This window comes from Aspergillus alliaceus, assembly GCF_009176365.1.
Source record: "Aspergillus alliaceus strain CBS 536.65 unplaced genomic scaffold BDW43scaffold_25, whole genome shotgun sequence".
Classification (NCBI taxonomy): Eukaryota; Fungi; Ascomycota; class Eurotiomycetes; order Eurotiales; family Aspergillaceae; genus Aspergillus; species Aspergillus alliaceus.
The window spans coordinates 473,062-498,295 of NW_022474708.1; the positions used below are offsets into that span (position 1 = coordinate 473,062).

Genomic DNA, 25,234 nt, shown 5'->3' on the forward strand with positions numbered 1-25,234 from the left:
CACTATCTGTTTCTAAGTATGGAGAGTGGAGTACGGCTTGGACGGGACCTATTGAGTACTAACTAATCAATGGCTAAGTGGCCCCTAAAGCAGGTACCTAGGCATTAATTTCCAATGATGTCTCTCCCTAATCGGTGGTGACAATGGGATTGGGCTTCAACCTGCCAGTCCCGTCGAGTGGATTGGATTCCCCACAGTTGAAGAAATTTTCATGATCAGCTTCTGTTCAAATTCTCCCAGGCCATTCCCTTCCTTTCTTCGCTCTGTCTGAATTCTGAGGTGTTATAATAGGGAAGTTTTCATTTGAGGAAAGTCCTTTTGTATGCCTTAAAGATCTGAGAGAGATGAGAAATAAAAAAGGAGTATTATAACTTAAGGAAGGAAAAAAGAAGTAGAAATCAGCAGAAAAAGCATGGAATAACTGTTTGCACAATGGCTGACCTGTAATTTTTAGAAATAAAGAAATAAAATAAAAAGATTTTATTTTTTTGGGGAGGGGGGGAAGGAAGATCCTCTGGTTCAAGTGATCCTCTTATGACGGCCGGGGCCGGGGGCGCTCGCGGTGTAACCAGCAGGTCTGCTCCCCTGGGTAAGTGACCCAGGAAAAAGGGCGGTTTGTTTGTCTCGGCCCTCGCAGTCACTCTGGCAGTCCCTCGCTCACTGACTTGACTCTTTTGGGTATTGGGGTTCGGTCTTTTGGGCTCACTTTTTCTTCTTGTTTCTCCCTCTCCTTCTTTTCCTCCCTTGTCCTCACTTCATCTTCTTCGTCATCTTTCGCTTCAATCTCGTTCGTTCGTTTCGATCTTATTGTGTTAGTGGGACTATCTTGTTTTGCCACTCTTTTGTGGCGTGGCTTCGGGGGGTCTTACCTAGTAACTTTCACCACCTGGGCAAATAGTACTCACTCTACTTACGTCTTTCTACCCGTTCGTTCTAAACCAATAGTTTCTCCCCTCGTCCATACCAACAACCGGGGGCTTCCAACTCTTTTTTATTTTATTTTATGCCTTCTTTTGTCTATCGCTTTCACCTGTTCTCGACTTATCTTTTTCAGCGACGGTCAATAGGAAAAATTTAACTTTTGACTCAATTCTACTGTTGGATTAGCCGTCTTTTCTATTTATTTCGGTTGCTTACCTCAAACCACCTTCCAGATCTTCTGGTGGTCGCGTGTGATTCCCATATTCCCCATGAGTCCCGTCATCCGGTCCGAATCTACATCCGAACAAAGCTGCGTCCACGTTTAATTTTTACGTTGGACAAAAGTACGTATGACCAGGCGCCATGGCGATATGGCCGTTTGGTCGGAAGAGTAAGCGGCATACTATCCAGTTGGATACAGCTGCTGCGGGAGAGCTCCATATACCACAAGAATCTCGCCTGAGCCTGGACGACGCCAAATTTGGGAGGAAACCTTCTCGCAAGAAATCTAAGCGGCAAAAAAACCGACACTTACAGCCGGCTGACGATTTCGCGGGTCCTGTTCAAGATGCAGCACCGCCTCTCTCTTCTCAACAGATCTCGTATCCTCCACCTACGTCACATAGCGAGCAGGTGCATCTCGTGAAAGGTGCACGGGACCCCTCAGCCCGGACAGGCTTTACCCCGGATGGTTATATCTCTTATTCTACCATCGGTCAAGACCAGCCCTCATTGTCTCGAAATGCGTCGCTGCGGAGACAAAATCGTTCCGATAATGGGCCTGCGGTCCTGAAGAAAAAGCTAAGCAAGCGAAAGGCCTACGAGATTGCTAGGGAGCGTGAGATTCGTCTGATGTCCTCATCTCCAATCGATATTCCTCGCCGTTCCACTACCCTCCCCGGTGAACAAGGCTCTGCCTACACCCGCAGGGCACCTAGGGCCCAGAGTCGTCGTTCAGACAGACACCTGTCTGACGTCAGCCTTTCGCTTCGTGACTCTGCGTCTTCACTTTCTGATTACTCTGAATCCTGTACTTTTAAAGTTAACGGTTTTGCTGCCTGGACTCCCCGTCCCGTTATCCGCTATGTGGAAACTCCTCGGGTTCCCACCGCAAGGAGTTTAAAGCCATCTGAAGCATCAACTCGAAGGGAGAGGATAACAGCTATCTCTGTCTCAGAGGATAATATTCAGTCGAAGAAAAGAATCGACAATCTGGCCGACGATCTTGATGCAGGTGCTTTGAGGGAACTGCTGGAAAGGGATCGCCGACGGAGGGAGAGGAAGAAAGCTGAAGAATATGAAAAACTGCAACGCAAACTACAGCACGCTGCTGAGCAACAAAGATTGGAGGAAAGGATTGTCCGTACTTCTCAGGATCAACAAGGTGAATCGCAGGATATGCCTGCAGCTCTGCGCGGCCGGCCGAGTGCTGAATACCAAGCTGATCCTAGAGATCGTGTCGCTGAAGATGGATCTGGGTTCAACGAGACAGGACCTCATGCTCTTGGGGTTTCATCTGGCTCATGGCTGCGGGACATTTCCAAAGGCACCGAACGGAGTGACCGGCATTCATTAGAGAGTGTCCATGTCATCGGTAACATTGATGATAACTCTATTCGAGAACGGAAGTTGGGTATGCGCCGCAGTTTTGTTCCATCACAAGAGATGGGTATGTCGCGTAGCACTCTATCACCGTCCCACTCACCGACAAGACGCGAGGTTTACAGCCCTACTTCCTCTCAAGCCTACGGATTCGGCAGGGAATCCACCTCAGATGTATCCCGTACTATGGACTCAGAGCGACGGTTATCAGATCATAGCAGTGGGCGCGTCAACACAATAACATCCCTATTTAGACGTGGTAGCTCCCGTCTCAAGCGGCGCTATCGCGAACGTTTCCAAGACCGTGGTTCGGAGTTCTCGTCGAATGCGTCGCACGAATCCTTCTTCAAGGTTCCAACACGATCTTCAGGACCTCCTCCATATGTTCCTCCAAAACCCTTCCTCCATTCAGGAACAGTGAAACGTTCTCAATCCAAGTTCAGGGAACATTTCGGGGACGAGCCTCTATCACCCCCCGATTCGCGTCTACAATCGCCCGATATTCCTGAAGAGCCTGTTGAACACTCCGAGATAGAAACCGAAAACTTGGACTTGCGCGAAAGAACGCAGTACCCAATCCCTGGGTCTGACTTAGAACTCCAGGACCCCCGCGGAAATGGCCATAATTCTTGGACGGGTGATAGCATGGAAGGTGACGTTGATAACGTCCCTCTATCTCAGTCTCTGGCATCGATAGATTCAGAAGGGTCTTGGATGTCAGGTCAATTCCTCCGTCGCATCTCTCAGAGGACGAGCACCCCGGGCCGGCCAAGTCTCAGTTCCTCCAGGAACAGGTTGGTCGAAGAACGCGAAGAGGCGCCTAAGGAAGGAGAGATCTCGAGTAATGAACAGCTGGTCAAGTTTAGCACCAATCATGACGAGAACGCCAGAGCTAGCCACGTCCTTGGTGAGCAAGAGAACGACTTTGAAATGGTTAATGCGCCAGAGCCGGCAGAGGAAACTTGGCATCAGGAGATTGCAAAGCGTCCTGTGCTCGTCAACCCAGCGATCCGGCCCAAGTCGAACGAGGGTCTGCTCAACAATGTCCAATCTCTATCTGCGATCTCTGTAGAAGAGGAGTTCAGCCCAATTGAGGAGCACCCAGCTGAATTTCATTTTGAGACTAATCATGGCTATGACCGCCGTTATGGTCATTGAGGAATCACCACAACACCGAGAAACTTGACTGGGGTCTTATTACTGAGCACGGCCTTGGTGACGTGATGTTTATTCGCCAACTTTTATCTTCCTGGCGTTCTTCCATATTAAGAGTATTTAATCAGCCTCTAGTATATACCCCAGTCACTCCTTTGATACTTTCCTTTGTCTCTCCTTTGTATTGTCGGCTTTGCACGCATCTCATGTGGCACTTGACGTGGCCACAGTTGCATTCTCCGATGCTCGCATGCAGACTGGTCGTTTCTAGTCTTGCTGGCTGGCTTTGCTAGTTCTTGTGTTTGTTGATACCCCCCAATCAGCTGAAGTTTGAATGAGTTTGTCTCCATTGCAAGTTAATGTTTCTATTTGGCTCATTTTCTTCCGAACTTTATCCTCCTGATAGACCTGACGCAATCTCAGTCTTCGATTCGATGCACATATTGATCCCAACACGCGAGTCGTTGTTGCATGAGTTATTTGCCTTCTCTTTCCATATTGCTATACCATTTACTATCCCCATCGCCATATCACACTAGTCGTTAATTAATGGTGCATGACATTCTAGTTCGTTAAGAAACAAGACAAATTAGAATAAAATATTTAAGCGATATGCATTTTATTATGTCGTCTTATCTCTCTTCCAAGAAACGACCATGATTGCTGGTTGAAGGCTAGATGTTGTATTGTTTTTGATATTGAAGACTGAACCTAAGGGCGGAAGTAGGGAGAATCTTTATGATGTTAATTAAGTATGTATTGTTCATATAATTTGATGTTCTTCGAGTTACGTCCGTATAGATGCCTGAGGCATACATACGATCCAGACCATATCTGATTGATAAGCGAGAGGAGAGCACGCCATCTCGGGCCGCCGCTTTAACGTGCAAACGCCAGAACCCAGAAGCGTCTTCTCACTCATCCGCCTCAAGTCTGAACTACTACTAAACATCACCTGCTGACCAACCAAACCACTTCCTTATCACGCCTCTGTAACCAACCATGTACTCCCCTAGCTTGACAAATCAATTGAATAGTCTCCTGCGAGTGTCGCGAGTGAGTGGGTAGGCAGAACCTGTGCATAGAATTTCATCCATCATCCCCGTCCCTTCCATGGCGCGCGGAATGGTTCAGCAAGAACGATTACTCATCCGTGGATCTGTTCCCTGCAGCCCAACGTCATTCGGGATTTTAAAAATCTCATTCGTGCCCCTCCATCAGCCCCTCACCCGGAGCTAATATCTTCCATAGTTTTAAACCATCTCCTCGTCTCTCCCTTTCTTCTGCTAGGATCTCATCCAGAGCAATCGCATATACCACTTCACCTCGCCTTTCGGTCGGCAACAACTTCAATCTCTCTCGACGAGCTTTCTCCCATACCCCTACTGTCAGATTCTCTCCCTCATTCACCATGGCTGATCACGGCAAAGTTGAGGATATCAAGACGTAAGACTTCCCGTTCTCACACAACACCCAGCATCGATGTGTTCTTCGCATCCGCCGCCTTTTTAATTTTTAATCCCCACATTCTTAATTGGCCACATGTCACTAACTGGCCATATAGTGAGGCTGAGTTCCGCGAAAAGGTTCTCGGATCTCAGGATCTTGTTGTCCTTGACTGCTTCGCCGATTGGTGCGGTCCTTGCAAGGCCATTGCCCCCAAGCTCGCCAGTTTCAGCGTTGCCTACCCCCAGGCCAAGTTCTACAAGATAGATGTTGACCAGCTCTCCAATGTCGCTGCTGAGCTTGGTGTCCGCGCCATGCCCACTTTCATTCTCTTCAAGAACGGCGAGAAGATCGGCGACGTTGTTGGCGCCAACCCTCAAGCCCTTGAAGCCGGTATCAAGAACCTGGTCGCATAAATCGGTTAGATATTGGATTGATGGATAACATGCGCTTTTTTGTTTTGTTCATCACGAAGGGAATGTGATTCTACTGTTTATATTCCCCACACCGCACAATGATGACCTGTACCTGTACCGTGCCCATAATCTAGCCGTCCATATGACGTTGTGGATCTAGGTAAGATAGTTTCCGGAGAAGGGATATTCCTAAGCTCGTAGTCCCTGGCTCTCTCTTCATGTTCAGTAGGACCCCTAGCATACCAAACAGCCGAATAGGAATCTAGCCAACGAACAGCGGGACGATCTGAAGACTGTTAGTTTGGCAGCGATTAAAAGTAGTCCGCAATAGCCTGGTCCAATTTGGACTTTCTAGAAATGTCTCGAGAATGAAACCAACGGGTCCCACACAGGTATCTCAACGCCTTAATTGGTTTCAAGGTCGTTTGTGATATAGACGCATAATTCCAAGCGAGCCTTCGATCAATATTGCGCAGTTGCCATAAATCGTAGCTGAGCCCCAATATTCATCGCATTCCGAACGGTGCGCATACAGCCCACATATAAGCCCATCGTTCTGTTAATGTTATAGTTTGGTTGATAGCCCCGAGCTTATCGGCTTCCTTGACAAATAAGCACCTATCAATCTATTGAACATCTCATTCGCGACCTTTAATTTCTACCCAATTCATCCAATCAATCTTCTACATAACCAAGTGGCACGACACGTACAGCATGCATGCTGCATGCATGTGTGTTCTAGACGCACGCACGGAAAGACCCATAAAATTGCCTAGAGATAATCGGCACGGTACATGTAACTGGCACAAGGATCAAGTTGAATCAGGATGCCGGCTTATTTAATCTACTCTAAAGAATGTACATACTTTGACAGGTTCTGACGGCATAGAAAGATCGTGTGTGGGATTGTTAGGTGGTATGCTATGTACATTGTCCGGCAAATTCATCATGCTCGATATAATTACTAGATCCAAGATAGTAGGATACCTACTATTATTTAGATAGACTAATGTCCACCAAAAGCTTATGGCCTACCATAGTAGGTGCATATACGCTGCAGACTAACACTTGTACTCAAGCCAAATAATCTACAAGGTACTATATCTGTTAAGTATCAAACAAAGCTGCCCAAGAACCTATTAAGTGCTAGTCCTACACCGCCCTGCTAGTAGTGACAGGGTACACAAAGAGAAAGCCCGTCTTGTTTTTCCAACATAATGCGGGAAAAAAAAAACATACTAAGCCTATATCCCTGTCTTGATAGCCCATACTACTTACTACCTTCTAGGTTCCAAGTAGCAGCGGCCACTCTCAGGCTACATAGAGAGGCACCTACACAAGCACGAACTTTCATATGAAAAATAAAATAAAATAAAAAATAACTTCGAAGCGCAGGACGATCTTTACCTTCTAACACGCACCAATATACATACTACGGTAGAGTGCATTCTTCCTCGCAATATCTAACCCAACACGGCAGTGGAGGCCTTAAGTGCCTGAATTATACTGCGGAAATCTCTCGGCTACGATACCGGAGATAACCTAGACCATGTATCTCCGTATATTAACAGGCTCCATAGTTCAGCTCACACATTTGCTGTCATGCTGCACATCCTTAACCTTTCGGTGGGAAAATTCATATGACAGATTATTGAAGCTGTCATGTTTAATAATTTAATCCTCGGTTACCCCGTAACCCCTGCATTAGGGGTTGAATCTTAGCGATGGTGTGAGGCGTTTGAGGGCCGAGGTTATCGTGAATTGCGTATACATCTGGCCTGACCTAATCAAGAGAGGAACAAGGAAGGAAAGGGGGAAAGGGGAAAAAAAAATCGATCAAGATGGGAAAGGACATCTACGTGTCTCCATGATGTCTTCTAGAGAACGATGATATTTGCTGTCTACAGGACGACTCTGGAGTCAATTGACAGGGTACTTGCTATGCAGAGAATCCACTTTCGTGCAGTATGCAATATTCGATCCTTTACTGCCGTGTAAGCCGGGGTATCCACAACACATGGGATTAGTTCCCGTGTTCAGGGTATTCTAGTCATGTACATACTTGATGAAGTATGTATGCACGTAGAAAGATGCCTTTTAGGCGAGGATCATTGGTTAGTTTTGGACTTTGTTAACACAGGATATTTTCCAGGTTAGTGTCGTGGTAAGAGTCTAATATTTCCTGTTGATGGCGAGAACTTGAAGTTAAACTCTGATATGAAGTCCTGGACGTGATTGGCGGATTTGTGAGTTAGGGTAAACTCTGTATGATCATTGGATGAAAACATAGACGACGAATATTTAGATAATTGGGTATAGTATAGTAGTAGTAGGTAGTAGTTTGTCCAGTAGCGTCTCCTCCTAGTTGGGCCATTAACTTCGTTTCACATGTCGCAATCTAGATCTAGGCATTAGAGTCTTTTGGTGTAGTATGGACATTCTTTCTTTCTTCTGTCTCTCCCTGTCTCTTTCTTTTCTTTTCTTTTCTTTTTTTAAGAAGTTGAACGTCCGGTAAATAATCTAATGTTTACCTCAATTGAACAAGAAAGAGGGTCAATTAATCAGCATTAATTAAGAAGAAGAGAGGTGTGACAAATGAAAAGCAATTCCGCCTTCGCGTAAAATAGAAAATCGAACTTTGAGACGCAGTAAAAAGTGTTTTCCATTGAACCATCGCCCGCTAGAGTGGATCGGGATAAGCGTCGATTACAGTGGTCATGCTCTGGCGAGTCACGAGCCAGCCTGTGGACTTCACTTGGAAGAAGTCTGGGTCCGATTTCCAGTGATTCAACTGCGTTAAACGTCCTAAAAACGGGGAAGCCATTCTCTTCAAGACCAAGTAAGCCTTATCCACTGCCACGGGTTGATTCTTCTTGTCTCAGATGAACCAGGCACGCACGATCTTGTTTGCACACAGCGAACCCTTTTGTTAGAGTTCGTCTAAGGCTTTGGCCGACACACGAGGCGTTTAGGAACAAGTCAGATTTTAGACTAAACATTGTCGAGACCATCTCGCCAAGTTTATCATTTCAATTTCAACTATCAACACTCCAATCATTACAACAATCTTATCTGTTCATACCGTACTGACTCGTGGTCTCCACTCTGGCGGGCTTGTGTTGCCCTCTCAGAATTGATTTTTGACTATAGTTGTGTATAATCATGAATCTTAAACCCTATATTGTTCATATTGGGACGCGGGCGTCTTATTCGGCCGCGGTGGGTATACATAATCTAAGGAAAGATCTCAAACGAGAACTGCACAGGAAAAGAAGAAGAAGAAAAAACCTCTCCTTGTGGGGGATTTCTGTCCCAGGCAACTCGATAGGGAATGCTACATCCAGGGGTCTCAGTACTTTCAGATCGGAGAAGAGCGAATCCTTTGGGAGCGGCGCAGCTGAACCAATGGTTAGCGTGTCTTCGAGAAGGCAATCGGCAACTTCGGTCCCTACCACTCGGACCCATATCTTGTTTACAACGATATTGTCACCCACCCAGGCTTCTCCACAGGTGAAACAAGAGAGAGGGGAAAAAATGGCAACAATAACCACGTTGTGGCGTATGTCCTTGATTTTGGTCTTTTAGACCGATTTTCTTTGGCTAGGCCCTTAGTCGGAAGCCCGAATTGCCAGAGTCTATGCCCCATCGTTCCCCACTAGCCAACTACGATCTGAATACTAAATCGCTTCCTTTGGTATCCAGCAATTTCCCACGCTTTTCGGCTGATTACTATGGGCTCCCAAGCTGCAAACTCCAGCTGCTCGTGGTAGTGATTCAGGGCCACGGACCAGGCTTCCTCTTTGGTTACGCTTGTTAAATTGACATGCATTAACTAACAGGGATTTTAGGGATCCATAGTGACCCGAGGAACAAATACGATGGCCAGCTACACCCTCGCTTATTCTTCCTTTGTTTTTCCGCGCTGCGTTGTAACCTTGGGACTGAGAGGAGCACCCACGAGGGGCAGTGGGTGGAGTATCAGCTAGTGTTAATCGTTATAATAACAAGATCTATCCCCATAGATGGCGATGCTCGTCAATGCGTCAGCCTTATTTCCAACTTTTGCTGTACCATTCCTTGAATGTAGACTTTTTACTGACCCTAACCATGCACATGCGGTGAAATATCCTCTCTCTCTCTCTCTTCATTCCCTGTCAATGAAGTCCCAAACGCCTCCAGTTACTTCATAACATTCTCATTCGAAAATGCCGAATGCAGACGCTCACACCGACGGGGCGCCCGTCGGAGTATCATATTTGGCCGGGTTTATCTTTCTTTCTTATGTGGTGAGCATGATGGGATGTACTACTACCCTGGAACTTCTCCACCGAAGGACGGCGAGAGCCGGTTTGTATAATTGGTACGAGTATTGTCCTGCCCTGGGAATATGACACTCGATTTTCTAACCATCAATGTAGGTATCTATTACTTACCTCTTCAGTAGCCATGGGAGGCGTTGGTATCTGGTGTATGCATTTCATTGGGAACCGAGCGATCGTTCTTGGTTCCGGTCAAAATGATATTCAAATCCTCTACAGCATGACTTTCACAGGCGTCTCATTTGTGTTACCAGTGGCTGTCCTCCTTGTCGCCTTTTATGCCATCGGGGCAAGTGAGAAAGCGGGTTATCTCCGGATTATGGTGGGAGGCTTGCTGACCGGTTCCTCGGTCTGTGGTATGCATTACGTTGGCCAACTAGGCATTGCAAACTATCAATGCTCCTACCGGGCTGCTAATGTCGCTGGTTCGGCCGTCATTGCAGTCTTCGCTAGTACCACCGCTTTGAGCATCTTTTTCCGCTGGAGAGCCACTTGGACAGACAGTTGGTGGAGGCGAGGTGTCTGTGGCTGCTTGCTTGCTGCAGCCGTTTCTGGTATGCACTGGACGGCCGCAGGGGGAACATCATACCGGAATTTTGATCGGTCTGTCAGGAAGGGAGGCCAGCTTTCCCGAACTCAAACCGTAATCATCTGTGCTGTCTTGGTCAGTTTGCCGGGTTTTCAATTGAATGATTTAGATACTAACAGGGTATAGGCATGCGCAGCTTGCGGTGTATTATCAGCATGTGCTATAGTTGCTGGTGGGAGCCGTAGGAAGCTAAGAGCGCAAGCCCAGCAGCTGGTCCTGACCTGTACTTTCTTTGACCCGGAAGGTCGGATCATGGTTACACCACATGCATTGCTTCCAAGCCGGAAGATTGTTGATCGGTACATTGGAAGGGTGAGTTGATTGACAATGATAGCTTCGCTTCTTTGATGCAATTTTTATGACTAGAGCTAACTAGTTGACGAACGTCTCTAGACATTCAGTGACGATGACCTTACGCGAACGCACCCGGCCTTCCTTTGGGCTGTTCGAGCGAGTAGGAACTGGAAACTCGTGAGGGATGTTGTGCCTCTCATGAGGGCCCGGATACAATCTGACGAGCTCACGATGGAACAATATGTCTCCAAGGGAACTGTGTCGGACCAAGATGCTGAATTGCAACCACACTTCGATGATCTGTTCAAGCGTCATTTTTGTGTGACTGCTCAAGATCTCGCCGATGAAGTTCGACAGCCGTTACAGGATATGGGAATGTTATACGACCACGTATTGGCGACCGCCACCCCATCTTCGCGTTTCTCTCGTGCGATGGGGTACTCTAGGATACGCATGGGGAAAGGCCAGCTCTTGTTCACAGTGCGACAACTGAAGAAGCAAGAAGCCAGCCGTATGGCTGCAGCAGGTTTTCGATTCACAACCATCGAAAATGTTACAACGATCTTGTCCCGCCGTATTCACGTTCCTGCCACGAGTCTGGGAGCCCATCTGAAAGACATGCGAGATTACGCCTCCTCACATCGTATATTCGAACCAGGAGTTCATCTTATCTCGTTCATTATGCGCCCTACGATCCATGACCACTTTGAAGTGTTAACTTCCAAAGGTGTCGGCAACCCCTTACCATCATCGACTCTATCGACGAAGCGTCTCCAAATTAAACATTTAGAGATGATAGCACACATGGAAGGTTGGACCATGTCAACCTGCCTGAATTGGCTCAAATCAGACCATGCACGAGCCTACAAGGATGTCGGCGAATTCCGCGAGCAATTGATAAATGCGATCACGGCACTATCCTCTTCCCTCCCACCAGACGTGAATCTAGCATCCAAGTTCTCTGCACGCCCTCTCATCGCCCCCTCTCGTACGAACACGATCTCAGATGGCCAGAACTGCATCCTTCTGCCCTTCTGCGTGGTAGGGTCCCTAGACACGCAAGTTTCCAACCCAGACTTCACCTTCACCCCTCTCCGTCTATTCCGCGTGCAGCAACAAACAAACGATAGCCTCAGCGAAAGTGACGGCTTCGCTAAAGAACTCAGCCAAGAGCTTCTATATTCAAAGATCCATCCAACCTCATCTACCAACTCCGACATCACCGACTCCATTCGCTCCAAACTCCGCTTCTGGAATCCTCGCAAACAGCTCGACTCGACGATGAAAACCGCTTCGCAGGAGTCTCTCGCCGAGAATCTCGCTCCAGAGATCATGGTCCGTAGAGAGGTCAAGGTGGATGTTGCTAAGTTGGCCGAGCCGACCTTCGAACCCACTTTGGGAAGACATGCTTCGCAGACGACTGTGGTTGCCGGTGAAATGGCTTTCAACACGTACGTCGACGAACTGTACAACCTCTGTTACTCACCCGGTGTACGACTACGACCAGATCCGGGATTCCACCAGATGTCCGTACGCTGAGACAAACGGAAGCATACCCATAAGTCACACCTAAGAACAATCGTTCCCTAATGTTTGGAGTTAACAATCTAATCTTCTCCCTGGTGGGCCCGCTACAGCAACACTTAGAGTGCATCCAAGTCGAACAGAGATCAAAACGGGAGAATATCCCTGGAGCCTGAACCAGGGCTCGGGTCTACTCGATATCATGACAGCGATGGCCGACACATCACTGTGTCTACACATCTGAAAAAATTCGGAGTATAAGCCCTCATCAGCGCGCTCCTCAGTGATCCTCGTATGGAAACACTCTCCATCTTTCTATTGAGCTTTCTACGATAGATCTACGTTATACCCATTATGACTGGATGCACTGCTTTACCTCATACAAAACTACCACATACAATGTAATGTATATGATGAATATCGTCACATTTTCCATACACTCTTTTGAACACATCCTTTTGGACTTTCTGTTTGATATTCATGTTCACAACCCAGCACAATTCTTACGTGTATAACAGTGTTAATGGATTAGATGTAAATATGAAAGTGAAAATTAAGTTGCCATTACTGTTACAGGATTTTTAAAAACATTGAGTGGTGGCCTCGTTCCGGCCGATATGGTACTTCCAGATAATCCATGCTTTTGGCGTTTCATTAGTTCTGTTTCCTGTCCATTCGAGAATAGACTGTGCTATTTATGTATCTGAAGCACCGGGGCTCTTTACAAACCTAGATATATCAATGTGAAATAATGTGAATAGAATAGAAGAGCGACATGATGATAATCGTGTATTTGAGCAAACGAATGCCCGTCTACCAAAGCTATCGATCCTCCAAAGATCTATGTCAGATGGTTGATGGCAATTTAAGCACCAATCTCGCCTGACAGTCAAAGTCCTCTAGGGAAAACCGAAATGAAGCCAGTAAGATGAAAAAGCAAAAAGGTCTTGCCCATCCCAAAGATGCAACCCGTTCATGATTATATCGCTGTACAGATCTTCCAATCCTGCATGCTTGGATTAAGAAAACTAAACCAGAGAAGGCCGCCGGACCGGACTGAGAAAATCAGAGTTCTTTTTTTATTTCGCGCGCAAACCCAATGCAAGTCCAAGATGAATGCAAAAACCTCCCCAACAACGCCTCGTCAAGAAAATATCGTATGCTCGCGTGGTGGAATCGTGGCGGACTATCGCAATGTAAATTCAAATATGGTGGGTAGATATCAGAGAAAAATGAAAGCGAAACCCGCTCAGTCGTGAATAGGGAAATAGATAGCCGAGTCTTTAATCAAAGCGGCAAGAAACGCCCAACGCGCTTATTATGGAAACCTCAGTAAACAAGTATAGAAGCTAAGGGTGTATATCAATGTCGTTACTTTCGTGGCGTACTGTAAATCGCATCCAGAAGAACAGGAAGGACGACTAAATGAGAAGCATAAGTTTCAAGCAGGCTTTGGAGCGTTCCGACTCCGGGTAAGTCGTTGACTTCGCCGTGGCTTCTGCTCTTCCGTAGCTTCGTTCTTCTGGCTGACAGTCTCGCTAGAAGCAGGTTTCTGCTTGGTTCTGGACTTCTTGTCCTTCTCTAGAACCCCAGTTCTATCGGTTCCCGAGTCGAAAGAATCACTTTCTGTCTGACTAGGAGATTCTCTAGCCGTCGCCTTTTCCGCGACCGCATCCGGGCTAACTCGTAGCCGTAGGGAAACCAAATCGTTCTGATCGTCCCGGAAGGCAATACCGACAGTGACATCGGGAAGAATTCGCCTTTTTTGGTCCCTAGCTCGGTTGCGCCGAGTAGCCGGCTGAGGATTATCCTCAAGTTCACTTTCATCTGCCGAGCGTTTACTACCTGTGCTGAAGGGGGACGAAGATCGTGAGGAGGGTTGAAGGCGAGACTTCATGATTGCCCTAGAGGCAGATGTCTCTGCTGGATGTGCACGGGTATCCTCGCCAAGCAGGTTTGTGAATGCTCTGTCGATGTTACCGCGACATTGTTGTAGCATTCCTACGATGGTGTCCCGGTCATACTTGCCACCGAGGCCGGCCTGGATAGCCGAGATTTTCCAGGGACTGGCCATATCCACGACTGTGGGCCCAGCTGACGATGCGTCTTTCTGAAGTGTTTGATCGGCCTTGGGTATACACGGTAAGCCCGTGTGCGGGCCTTCTGTGTGTCGCACGGAGGAATAGTGGTGGAAGTCCTATACAGATTAGAATGCCGTACACCGCTGGAAATAAAGCCAGTGCCTTACATGAAATGCAATATGTACAAGCTCCCTTTCTTCCTCATCTGAGGCATGGACGTCACGGAAGTTTTGAATGCCATACATGGTGTAGACATTGACGTCCCTTTTATATGACTGGCAGAATGCCTGGATCTCCTCTGCCCCTCCCCAGACGCCATTTTTTCGAGACTCTGCCACCTTGGAATCAAAGCTCCGTTCCTTATCCTTGGAGGACGGAGGTGCCGGGCTAGCGGATGAGGAGGAAGACGAACGGTAAGAATATCGAGCCGCCGAGGCAGCGGCGCGCCTAGGCGCCCTGCGTTCTCCACCGACGGCGGCAATGAAATTCATGAAGTAGTCCTTGTTTGCAGCAATGTGGTCTGCGAGACGAACCCGGATTTGGTCGGCATACGTGAAATCACCATAAAGTTGGTCGGAGAGGGCGTAGTATAGGCAATTGCCTGCGGGTAATAGTTAGAGACAGCAGGAAATCCAGAGATTATGAGTCCAATCGTCATTGTGAAAATGTGTATTGTTCGGATTGGAAGTCCAATGGCAAGGAAGAAATACCATCACCCTCAGTGGGAAGAGCATAGAGCCCTAGTTTATTGAGACAAGGTAGCTCCAGACATTCCGTCTCCGCATTTTTGCTGCGCGTGCTTTTTGATGATTTGGCCTGGGAGTGGGGCGGCAGCTTCTGATCTGATGGTTCGTCACTGTCTTCTTCTTGGGGTAGTTGGGGTGGTTGTGTTGTGAACAGTTGTAATGATCGGGGTTGATCGGCCACGGCCTCATCGGTAGGACTAATGGAGTAATGCTGATGGGCCTCGACTACGGGCACAATTCTGCCACCAGTTGGAACATCCGTCATGATTGAGTAGCTCTGCTCGACGAAAGACCCTCATTGGGGAGGAATACAGTCGGAGAGCTTCGTCGAGCAGAGGGATATAGAGGTCAAACAAGAAAAAGGAAAAAGAAACACTGATAACTTCAGTGAATGAGGAAAAGAGTTAAAAAAGAAAAAGAGAGAGGGAGGGAAAGAATACATTTTCTTTTCTGGTACGGGGAGTGCGGAGGAACACACGAAGCGGTCAGGCGGTGAAGCCCAGTTCCGCTAATTGATTGGACGACGCCACGTGCCTGTCTGTCTGATTTGAATGACGAAACAGACAAGACGCGACTATTTTTCCAAGGCGATGCCAGGAAGACCCGTTTTGTCTTGTATGTATGTTCCGTACTTACTGTACATATACTTCTCCTGTAGGTATTGAAGATTACTGTGAACTCGCCCGTGTGCACCTACAGAGTAAGTACTTCCTATTAATGCATAGATGTACCAGTGCCCTAATTCCCCCTCTGTAACCACAGCTCCCTCCTAGAAAGACTACTTGCCGCCGGCTTTCTCAACCAATCATGGTGGAGTCAATCGGTGATGATCCCCAACGGGCCACTTCTCCGCCGGGATTGCTGTCCTTGATAGATACTATTTAACTATGGCCCAATTCTAATCTCTTCTCTATACACTCTTCATTCCTTCCTTCGTTCTTCCTTGAAGTGAACAAGTCCCATAAACCACTGATAAAATTCTCCCGACGCAAAAGAATCAAGCCATGGTCACCAATAACATAGTGGTTCTGGGGTATCAATGATCCAACCCCACACCCTTCCCGATCTTCGGATCTAAGCTGATACCAAACTGAACAGAGCTGGTGTATCTGGACTCACCACCGCATATCTCCTGTCCAAAGATGCCTCCAATTCCATCACCGTGCTCGCCAAACATATGCCGGGCGACTACGACATAGAATATGCTTCTCCTTGGGCAGGTGCCAACTATCTCCCGTATGTTTTACAGGGGTAAACTGCTATACCATGATAGCTGTGAAACGTAAGCTCACCGATCACAGAGTAGGCAAAGCTGGTAGCTCCCATGCAAGATGGGAACGGAACACCTGGCCCACTCTCAAGGAGTTGACGGAAAAGTACCCGGAGGCTGGGATTCATTTCCAAGGTGGGTCATCTCTCTCTCCCCTCGTTCTACACCTCTTACTTTTCTAAACATACGGCATTAGATACGGTTGTCTATAACCGTACGAAAGACCAAGGTTCAGCAACCGGGGAATGGTTCTCGGAGTTGGTGCAGAAGGAGCCCTGGTACAAAGAGGTCGTACCTGACGTATGTGTACACTTCAAGCGTATACTGAAATGAGTACTCAACTAACCAAAGTCTTAGTTCCGCAACATTCCCGACAATGAGCTGGCCCCGGGTATAGACAATGCGTCGAAGTTTACTTCCGTCTGCATCAACACCGCAATCTACCTGCCCTGGCTAATTGGCCAATGCCGGAAGGCCGGCGTAGTCTTCAAGCGAGCCGTTTTCGAGCACGTGGCAGACGCCGCTAACGCTCACCACTCATACAAGAAAGCCGACGTGGTAGTCAATTGCACCGGTCTTTCATCCAAGAAGCTAGGTGGCGTTTGTGACGACAAACTCCACCCTATCCGTGGCCAGATCGTAGTTGTCCGCAATGACCCGGGCGCAATGTTCTCCATCTCCGGCACTGACGATGCTGACGACGAGATAACCTACATGATGACCCGGGCAGCAGGTGGCGGAACGGTAATCGGGGGATCCTACCAGAAGGACCAGTGGGATCCGCTGCCTGACCCCAATCTGGCCGTGCGCATCATGAAGCGGGCCGTTGCTCTCGTGCCCCAACTCGTTGGCAAGGGCCAGGGTATAGAGGGATTGGATGTTATCAGACATGGCGTTGGGCTACGACCTTTCCGTGAAGGTGGGCCACGCATTGAAACGGACAAGGTCAATGGGGTCTCCGTCGTGCATAACTACGGCCATGGAGGATTCGGATACCAAGCGTCCTTCGGCTGTGCTACGGAAGCGGTCGAGCTGGTCAATGGCATCCTGAAACAGAAGGGTCAGGCTAAGCTGTAATATCAATAGACGATCCAAATTTATATGCAGATTAATTACGTACATACCAACGAAACGCAACGGGAGACCAAATGAGAAAAATGACTGTATAATTCCACGTGTTCTAGAATAGAACTCTCCAAACTCTAAAGCGGATGATCAGCATCATCACGACGTCACCTCTAAACAGTGACTGATATATGTATATATATATAGATAGATAAATAGATAGATGTCTTCTCCCCAGTTTTTACCCCATGGCTTAATTCTCAATTGCTGTTGTTTCTATTAAAATATTATAACCTTGTTTCCAATCAAATTCCACCCGAAATGACGTATAGACCACCCAAAGTCGAAGAGGACTACTCCGATACATCCGAGCCTCAGAAGCGCAAGCGCGGCGAAAAATACCCAGAGTTGGAGCCCATAACCCCCGGGCAGGATTTCGAGACAGAGAAACAGCAGCCACCGAGCAAGGTGCCGAAGCCCGATGAGGCCCCAGCCGAGGAAGATGAGATAGACGCACAAGGAGAGGAGGATGACGAAGAGGAAGAAGAGCTGAGCGATGAGTACGAAGAGCCCGACAAGGAGACTGGTGGAGAAGGCGATGAGGAAGTAGAAGAGGAAAATGGTGAGGAAGAGCAAGAGGATAAAGTCACCGGCAACCTAGGGCCAAAGGTGCAAAAAGCTATTGACAAACTGGGTCGATGCCCCCTTGATGGAACAAAGATCGCCAAGGAGCCTCTTACAGCATCACCGGATACGCTTCTGGCTATGGTTATTGATGCTATGCTGAAGTCGCGACCAATTTCGCATGATTTGACACAGCGAACGATCGCGAAAGTCGTTGAAGCTGGGTATCATGATATTCACAAGCTGGGAAATAGTAGCTGGGAGGAGAGGACGATGGTTCTCAAGGACGGAGGATACAATCGGTATAGGGAGCAGGGGGCTACTAATCTGGGAGAGTTGGCGGAATTGGTGGATCAGAAGTACGGTACGTATGAGAAGAGCCCTTCTCTAGTTCTCATTGCTATATATAAAAACGCTTTATTGGCTAAGTCTGAGGGCAGATGGAGATCTCAATAATTTGTTGGAAGAGGCACATCACGACCGCGAACAAGTAAGGGAGCTCATCAAAGAAATCAAGGGACTTGGTGATCTAGGCGCCGATCTCTTCTTTAATAATGTGCAGAGCGTGTGGCCTTCGATTGCTCCTTTTGTTGACCGACGCAGCCTGCAGACGGCAGATCAAGTTGGGATTGGCACGGATCTGGATGCCATCTACGCAGATCTGAAACGTGACTCGATGAAGATGAGCAGGCTAGCTAATGGGTTGTCCACTGCAAGACTGGAGAAAAAGCAAGGAGAGCTTTTGGGTATTTAATCGTCTCCATTGAGATGTTGAGATATTGCATTTCTTGATTTCCCAGGACAGTTGATGTAGCGTAGGGCTACCAGTCTATCTGAATGGCCAATGAGCATCCGATGTTTAACTCTGTGGACAAGTGAAGAGAAGACAAATACCAACTCTCATACATTCGGGCTATGCTGCCAATCATAGAAAGAAGAGATTTGCTACGGCAATACCGCCATAATCGCTGTATAGTTTCTGAATTTCCACTTGGAAGACTGTTCCCTACCGTCAGTGGAACTGAGTTACGGCAATCCACAAACCCCAATTCTAGGATTCCATAACTTCAAATATCAAGAAAAGACTTAAGGCCCAGCCACTACATATCGGTTTGCTGATCAGGAGCCGCTCTATCGGGAAGTAACAGCAGCACAATGCCATCATGCGCCAGCATATCAGTCGCAGTCGACGCTGCCTACGCCTAGATAGTTATTCTAGCCGAGTTCGAAGATATACTGTTCATAGACTCGTGGTCCCTCTTCGCGCAGAAATCCACTCTACGCATGGAAAAATGTACCCACCAACACCACTCTCCAAATCATTACTGTCTGTACCTTTAGCTGGCGGGAACAATCTGTCGTGTTAAGGCGATGGGGATATTCGCTCGTGCGAAGATCCCCCTGTTGTGCACATTCCCCCGACGAGTCCTCGACTTCTACAGTCTAAGGGTTTTCACAAACCCCGTCAAGGAAGCCAAATTGTCTTGGCTTTCATCAATCGCACAAGACATCGAGAGATCCATCAAGGGAGCTGATGCCAGTGGTATGCAGGATCATCCCGTGTAGATTGCAGCTGGGAGTATCCCGCGGGCATGTCAACGATGATGTCTGTGACAAATGCCCACGGCCATATCCACAAGCCATATCCGCGGGAGTTTCGAAGACTGCTCAACTAGGGCAAATTCAATTTCGCTGCTATTCCTTTTCGGGAGCAGCTAGAGGCCATCACTCCGTAACACAGATATCCTAGCGAGAATGTATAGTGCTGGGTTGATCTACAGTGTCTTCTTACCACCACGGTCTGCTATAACAGGTATCCTACCGCTATCCTTGAATCGCAAGGGCTTTCGTAATATTGCCTCTCTCCTGGACCATTCACACTTTAGTACACAGGCTTCGAGATCACCTTCTGTCAAACGAAGGTGGCACGAGGAAGATATCTTTCCTGAGTAGGACAGATTCATAAACGTCTCCATAAAACCTATGTATAAAAAAGGGCAACGGAACTATGATGTAGTTTGATGAACTTTATAGATATCTAGATTTCTGATAGTACTCTTATTTTTCTTGTATTATCTCCTCGAAGGTCCCGGAGTCTGTTAATTTTTGTTACATCATGGATGTTAGTACCCTTATAGGATGAACCAACCCTGTTAAAAGAAACAGACGGTTTAAACTAAGCATAAGAACTAAAGCTTGGTTCCTCTTCGCAGGTATACTTATTATAGAATCCTATTATTAGTTGTAGAGTGGTAAGGTACCGAGCAATTAATAGTTAACACGAGGGTGATCATGGGCATGTCAATGTCTCAAGCATCAGTTTACGACTGTGCTAGAGGGCAAAGGCATATTACGGAGTATTTCATTAGAGTCAGATCCCTATGTAAGGCGAAAGGCGTCCAGATTGCTCTCTTACGGGTGTAATTTTAATAATAATAATAAATCCCCTGCCTCTTTTTACTTTCTTTCTACTTATATCCTCTTTTTAATCAAATGCAGAGCAACCCTTAAAAGCCAGCATATTGAATTCCGGTCTAGGCTGTGGGCTGCACATGGCCCCTAGCTTTGTGCTACCTTGATAATTTTTGTTGAACACATGTATGCCTGCGGGGAAAGAAATTACTGTATTTACTATTGACTCTTTGGACTTGTACTGACGATGATATCGTGCTGGCTCGTCCATAGCTGAAAGATTAAACTACCTAGTACGAACTCATCTCCGGAGCTCTACCTTTCAGGGCTTACATATTTGTGGCAAAGTGAATACGTGCCAAATATATGACAGAACCTGTATTACGACCGACATTGAAACATACCGTTGAAACCGGTAGTATCTCTTGAGAGCTGGCATTTAACGAACGAGCAAGGTCGAGTCAGGATGAGATAGGAGATATAGGTGCAAGAAGGTATGGAGTAGATTCTTAGAAAAGAGTTGAACGCCAAATAACCAAAATAATCAGTGACATTGAAAATGTATGAGCAAAAAAAATCAAGTAATGACCTTCTTTGGACCATTAAGGATGACTTGGAGAAGCAACCTGCGTAGTACTCCAGAATAAGGAATATATTGTAAATTAGAGTAACTTCTGGTTCCGTAACAACTGGAGATGTGACACTAACCGGGAAACGGCTAGCGTCGTTTAAGTCATCGACTGTTGGTCTTGGCAGACCCGCTGCTTGCGACTGCGGAGTCCTTGAGCCTCTCCGTCCTTATTTCTCTCCTCTTGACTCTTTTTCTGTTTTGCTTCTGAAGCTTGATTCCAGCAAGAGACTCTTCTCCCCTCTTTTGTAAGCCCTCACTTGATCCGTCTGTCAATCGAGTTGAGCTTAGGCCGCGCGATCGCTTGAGATCTTACTCTTACTTATCTATCAGCTACAGTATCATCTTCGCTTGCCTACCGCACGCGGGCCAGGCTACGAAATTCCCCGACTTGATTGTTGCTTCATCCCACTACAGATCTCATCCCAAGAAATCTGCGAGACTCCTCGCTCCCGAATCCATCTCTCAATCCTTCCATTCCACCTCACTACCAAGTTACCGCTCTATCCGCGTCTCCGACGACTCGATTGCGTAGACCCAAGGAACTTGTCCAGCTCGCAAAGTCAAAATGGATCTTTCTAATATCTTGTATGTGCCCTGACTCATGTCTTATGGGTGTTTCAGGCTGCGTGGATTGGGTTAGGGACTGATAATCTGCAGCCGACTTGTCAACATCGCCGTGGGTGTGATCATGGTTCTGGGCGGTATCTCCCAGTTCTTCCCTCCGTCCATGAGCTCCATCATTGTTGGTGGATACGTGATCATTTTCGGTCTTCGTAAGGCAACTCTAGTTTTCCACCCGTTGGCTTGTGGACACTGATGTTTTGCTGCTCATTAGTTGTCGCTGGGCTGGAATTCCTGCCCAACGTTCCGGACTATGTCTACCGCTACGCTTCTTTCCTCTTCTCTTTCCTTGGCCGCGGTATTTGTAAGTCTTCTCTCTTCTCTGCATCCTCACTTATTCGTCGGGCATTGACCAATTGGTTAGTCTACATCTTCGTTGGTTCAATCCTGCTGCACGACCACGTGTTGCGGTACATCGCTGGTTCTATCATCGGATTCATCGGCGTGGGCTACTTGGCCCTGGAGTTCATTCCCTCGATCGAACCCCCGTCGAACATGCGCGAGAGCGACCAGGGCTGGGGTGCTGAGCAGGTTTAAACGCGCCGGATTGATATTTTTCGGGTGACGGGGATTTTTCATAGCGAACGAATTCAGGATGGCCTACACCGATTATTCCTCGTTGTGTAGCCCTACCGATACCCAAAAACCGTACGTGCCGTGGATAGAAATGGAGGGGTCAGATGCATGGGTAGAGAGATGAAAAGTTTCTTTTCTCCTATGCGATGTGCGACGATCGACGAGTGCGATGAATATCTATGCGATGACTAAATGGATGTGCGGTTCGCAAAGATACGAGGATCTTAGCAGGCTAGTAGACCAGGTGGGTTATGGTTATTTGCCTGCCCGTGAGAGAGTGAATTTAAGTTGGATAATGTTTTTTTCTTTCTTTCTCGAGTCCAACTCTGGACGAACAGGTTCATACTTTTGTTTCCCCTCCCCTTGTGGAACTTGTACTATAGGTGGTTTTCTGTCCCTTCTGGTGGCCTCAGTTGCTTGACATTAAGGTTATGGCCTGGTACTGTAGTGATCTGTCTACGTGAAGACACCCGTGATATCAAACGTCATTTAAAATCATAATCTCATGTTTTTCTCGAGCGATGCTTGCCTGTGTGATCAAGAAAAATGGCAGAAAGCAAGAAAGAAAAAGGTAGAGGAAGAGAGGCAAGGCAATCTCATGGAGCGGTACAATACATAGGTTCGTTGAGTATCAGTTGATAGCGTACAACTTAATTATGCCACATTTTCACAAGCCGGAAGTATAAACGGGTTGGAACGCGTCAGGCTATGCGAACCTATAAGCGAAACGACAGGTCATCAGAGGCGTACACGGTCATGATCATTCTTCCAACGCCTATTCAGTCATATGCGCATGTGCTTTGACATAAATTAGAAGAGAATCACACTCTAGATTTCCCCTAACATTCACCAAGCCACTCATTCTACACATCTCAAAGGATAGATCTTACAAAGAATGAAAAACATGAGAACAAAACATCAACAAGGTTGAAATCTCACCACGCGTCAAAACGTAAGAAGAAACCCTCCCCCTAACCTGTAAATCTGCACTACTTCCACACTTAGTGACATCCTCCCCACCCCCTCATAAACCCCAGGACTGATCTAATGCAGGGTTATTTGTTAACTCCCAACCACCAAGAATTTTTATTTACTAACTTGAATGTCGAACTAAAAACTTAGTCTACGCCACGAACGGACTATTACGAATACGTAGATTGACTCGATTAGCGTGCATCATCTCGTCTGGTGATACGAGATACGAAATCAGGGGTGCGTGAGTGATGTCACTTCTCAGTTGGAGCGAAAAAAAAGGCGCAGACTTTACTCCGTCAGAATCAGTAAATAGATTTACTCCGGTCGATCGGTAGATTAGATTCGGAGATAGCAATTCCGGATCGATCGGGGATATATTTGTGACGACCTTCCGTTCGGGGAGATTTATGTCCGATTATTGCGAGTCGGAGGTTACGGAGTATTCAGTTTCAAAGTGTACTCGGGATTAGATAATGAATTGGGCTTGGGGGTTGTTGCGTGAGCTTGACTCGGGTTGAGGTAGTACCCGCGTACGTTCGGATGGGAGTTTGGATCGTAAGGTGCTGAGGTTGCGTTGTTGTTTTTGTTGTTGTTGTTGTCATATTGGTTAATCTCCTGATAAATCACACCACTGGTGCGGAGGAGAGAGGTGATCTTGCAATGATGGGTATTGTGATGGTTTGGTTTTATCAGTGAATATATTTATGGGACTCGTCGTATTCACGTTTGGGGATCAGATCATCATGTTATGTATCTACTTCTTCATAATGATGATTATCAAAGAAATTAAAAAGAAAAAAATGTGGTACTTTTGTTGTTCTAGGCCACTGTGGGTGGGAAAAAGGGACAAAGTGTCAAATTCGGAAACGGGCGCCGAGGGAAAGAGAGAGAGAGAGAGATTATCAATCATGAATTAGGAACTGGTACGGGGCGAATCAGCGATAACCCGTGAGGCGCTGCTGATGACGTGTGGGCCAATCATGGAGGCGAGAGATCTTTCGGTTCTGGCCGTCTCGCGGGACAAGATAACAATAGTTACCGAACTAGTATTTGCTAACTTTCCCTTCCTATTAACTAAATCTTGTTTCGAGGTCCTTTTAGTGACCGGTGGCTAAAGTCGGCCTGAGCCGAGGGAGAAATCTTCAGAAGGGATCTATTGGGTGGAGATGGTGATAGATTAGAACGTCAAGAAGGACATAGAAGGGATGCGACGGTCCAATGATCGATGCGAAAAAGATGCTGACTGGGAAAGAATTGGAGTCTCGGCAAATCATGGACAAGGGAATCAGGCTTATTTCCATGACCGACACGCTAGGTACCGTTCTGGGAAGGCGAGTACCCACTAGACCCAGTGCGTTAAGCCTTATTAGGTAATGGTGGAGCCAGATGATACGATCTGGGGAGAAGCAGAGCAATCATGATGGATGGGAAAATTAGAAAAAAGGGAAGGAAAAATAAAAAGAGAGGGTCGGGAATGAAAGGTGACCTTCTCGAGGAAAATCCAGACAGAGTTTGTAAAACACTTCCTGAGCTCAACAGAGCTATCGGTTCCTCAACTTTACTTTGGGCAAAAGATAAAACAGAAATCACTGCAGGGGAATACGCAAAACTACGACGCGAGAAAGGCCGGTGTAGATCCTTTTTCCCCCCTGGAGATCGATAACGAGGTCTTCTCGATAAGACCATTCAGTGACCTTCAGGCAACCAGAATTAGAAACGACAGGTTAGTAAGTTTCTTTTTTCTGTTGGTTGGAATTTCTCATCTTCAGATTTCAGCATCTTCATTACCCACTTCCCTTCTTTCTCCCATTTTCTTTCTTTATCAATCAATCGATCTCATTCTACATCTTCCTTTCCCTTCCCCCCTTTCAATCTCTTCTGGAGAAAACCCGTGTTCTTTTTTGTCGTCCTTGATTTCTTATACTTTTTTTTTTGATTTTATTATTTCTTTCTTTCTTTTTTTTTTT

At 46.9% G+C, this 25,234-nt stretch overlaps 8 protein-coding genes across 8 annotated transcripts; 6 read left to right on the forward strand and 2 right to left on the reverse strand.

Moving 5' to 3' along the window:
- The first annotated feature begins 675 nt into the window (after positions 1 to 675).
- BDW43DRAFT_100856 (uncharacterized protein) lies at positions 676 to 3,859 on the forward strand. Its single transcript, XM_032037744.1, has one exon. The coding sequence runs from the start codon at positions 1,285 to 1,287 to the stop codon at positions 3,679 to 3,681; it is 2,397 nt and encodes a 798-aa protein (XP_031899840.1). The 5' UTR covers positions 676 to 1,284; the 3' UTR covers positions 3,682 to 3,859.
- A 1,001-nt stretch (positions 3,860 to 4,860) lies between these two features.
- On the forward strand, positions 4,861 to 5,960 carry BDW43DRAFT_100874 (thioredoxin family protein). The gene is made up of 2 exons (XM_032037746.1): positions 4,861 to 5,124; positions 5,243 to 5,960. The coding sequence occupies exons 1-2, from the start codon at positions 5,090 to 5,092 to the stop codon at positions 5,538 to 5,540; spliced, it is 333 nt and encodes a 110-aa protein (XP_031899841.1). The 5' UTR covers positions 4,861 to 5,089; the 3' UTR covers positions 5,541 to 5,960.
- Positions 5,961 to 9,435: 3,475 nt separating this feature from the next.
- On the forward strand, positions 9,436 to 12,455 carry BDW43DRAFT_100920 (MHYT domain-containing protein). The gene is made up of 4 exons (XM_032037747.1): positions 9,436 to 9,900; positions 9,959 to 10,523; positions 10,575 to 10,760; positions 10,842 to 12,455. Exons 1-4 carry the CDS (start codon positions 9,746 to 9,748, stop codon positions 12,279 to 12,281), a joined length of 2,346 nt encoding a protein of 781 aa, XP_031899842.1. The 5' UTR covers positions 9,436 to 9,745; the 3' UTR covers positions 12,282 to 12,455.
- Positions 12,456 to 13,707: 1,252 nt separating this feature from the next.
- Positions 13,708 to 15,358, reverse strand: BDW43DRAFT_300749 (OTU domain-containing protein; the record flags this gene model as incomplete). The annotated part of the gene is made up of 3 exons (XM_032044952.1): positions 13,708 to 14,463; positions 14,515 to 14,948; positions 15,058 to 15,358. The coding sequence occupies 3 exons, from the start codon at positions 15,356 to 15,358 to the stop codon at positions 13,708 to 13,710; spliced, it is 1,491 nt and encodes a 496-aa protein (XP_031899843.1).
- A 594-nt stretch (positions 15,359 to 15,952) lies between these two features.
- BDW43DRAFT_278220 (FAD-dependent oxidoreductase) lies at positions 15,953 to 17,501 on the forward strand. Its single transcript, XM_032042142.1, has 5 exons — positions 15,953 to 16,126; positions 16,192 to 16,329; positions 16,395 to 16,498; positions 16,560 to 16,663; positions 16,721 to 17,501. Exons 1-5 carry the CDS (start codon positions 16,098 to 16,100, stop codon positions 17,438 to 17,440), a joined length of 1,095 nt encoding a protein of 364 aa, XP_031899844.1. The 5' UTR covers positions 15,953 to 16,097; the 3' UTR covers positions 17,441 to 17,501.
- A 248-nt stretch (positions 17,502 to 17,749) lies between these two features.
- Positions 17,750 to 18,806, forward strand: BDW43DRAFT_311740 (uncharacterized protein; the record flags this gene model as incomplete). The annotated part of the gene is made up of 2 exons (XM_032047243.1): positions 17,750 to 18,416; positions 18,493 to 18,806. 2 exons carry the CDS (start codon positions 17,750 to 17,752, stop codon positions 18,804 to 18,806), a joined length of 981 nt encoding a protein of 326 aa, XP_031899845.1.
- Positions 18,807 to 21,291: 2,485 nt separating this feature from the next.
- On the forward strand, positions 21,292 to 22,357 carry BDW43DRAFT_100957 (TVP15 family protein). Its single transcript, XM_032037748.1, has 5 exons — positions 21,292 to 21,340; positions 21,432 to 21,680; positions 21,753 to 21,868; positions 21,931 to 22,020; positions 22,081 to 22,357. Exons 2-5 carry the CDS (start codon positions 21,661 to 21,663, stop codon positions 22,251 to 22,253), a joined length of 399 nt encoding a protein of 132 aa, XP_031899846.1. The 5' UTR covers positions 21,292 to 21,340; positions 21,432 to 21,660; the 3' UTR covers positions 22,254 to 22,357.
- A 2,046-nt stretch (positions 22,358 to 24,403) lies between these two features.
- Positions 24,404 to 25,044, reverse strand: BDW43DRAFT_100985 (uncharacterized protein). Its single transcript, XM_032037749.1, has one exon. The coding sequence runs from the start codon at positions 24,951 to 24,953 to the stop codon at positions 24,624 to 24,626; it is 330 nt and encodes a 109-aa protein (XP_031899847.1). The 5' UTR covers positions 24,954 to 25,044; the 3' UTR covers positions 24,404 to 24,623.
- Positions 25,045 to 25,234: the final 190 nt, after the last annotated feature.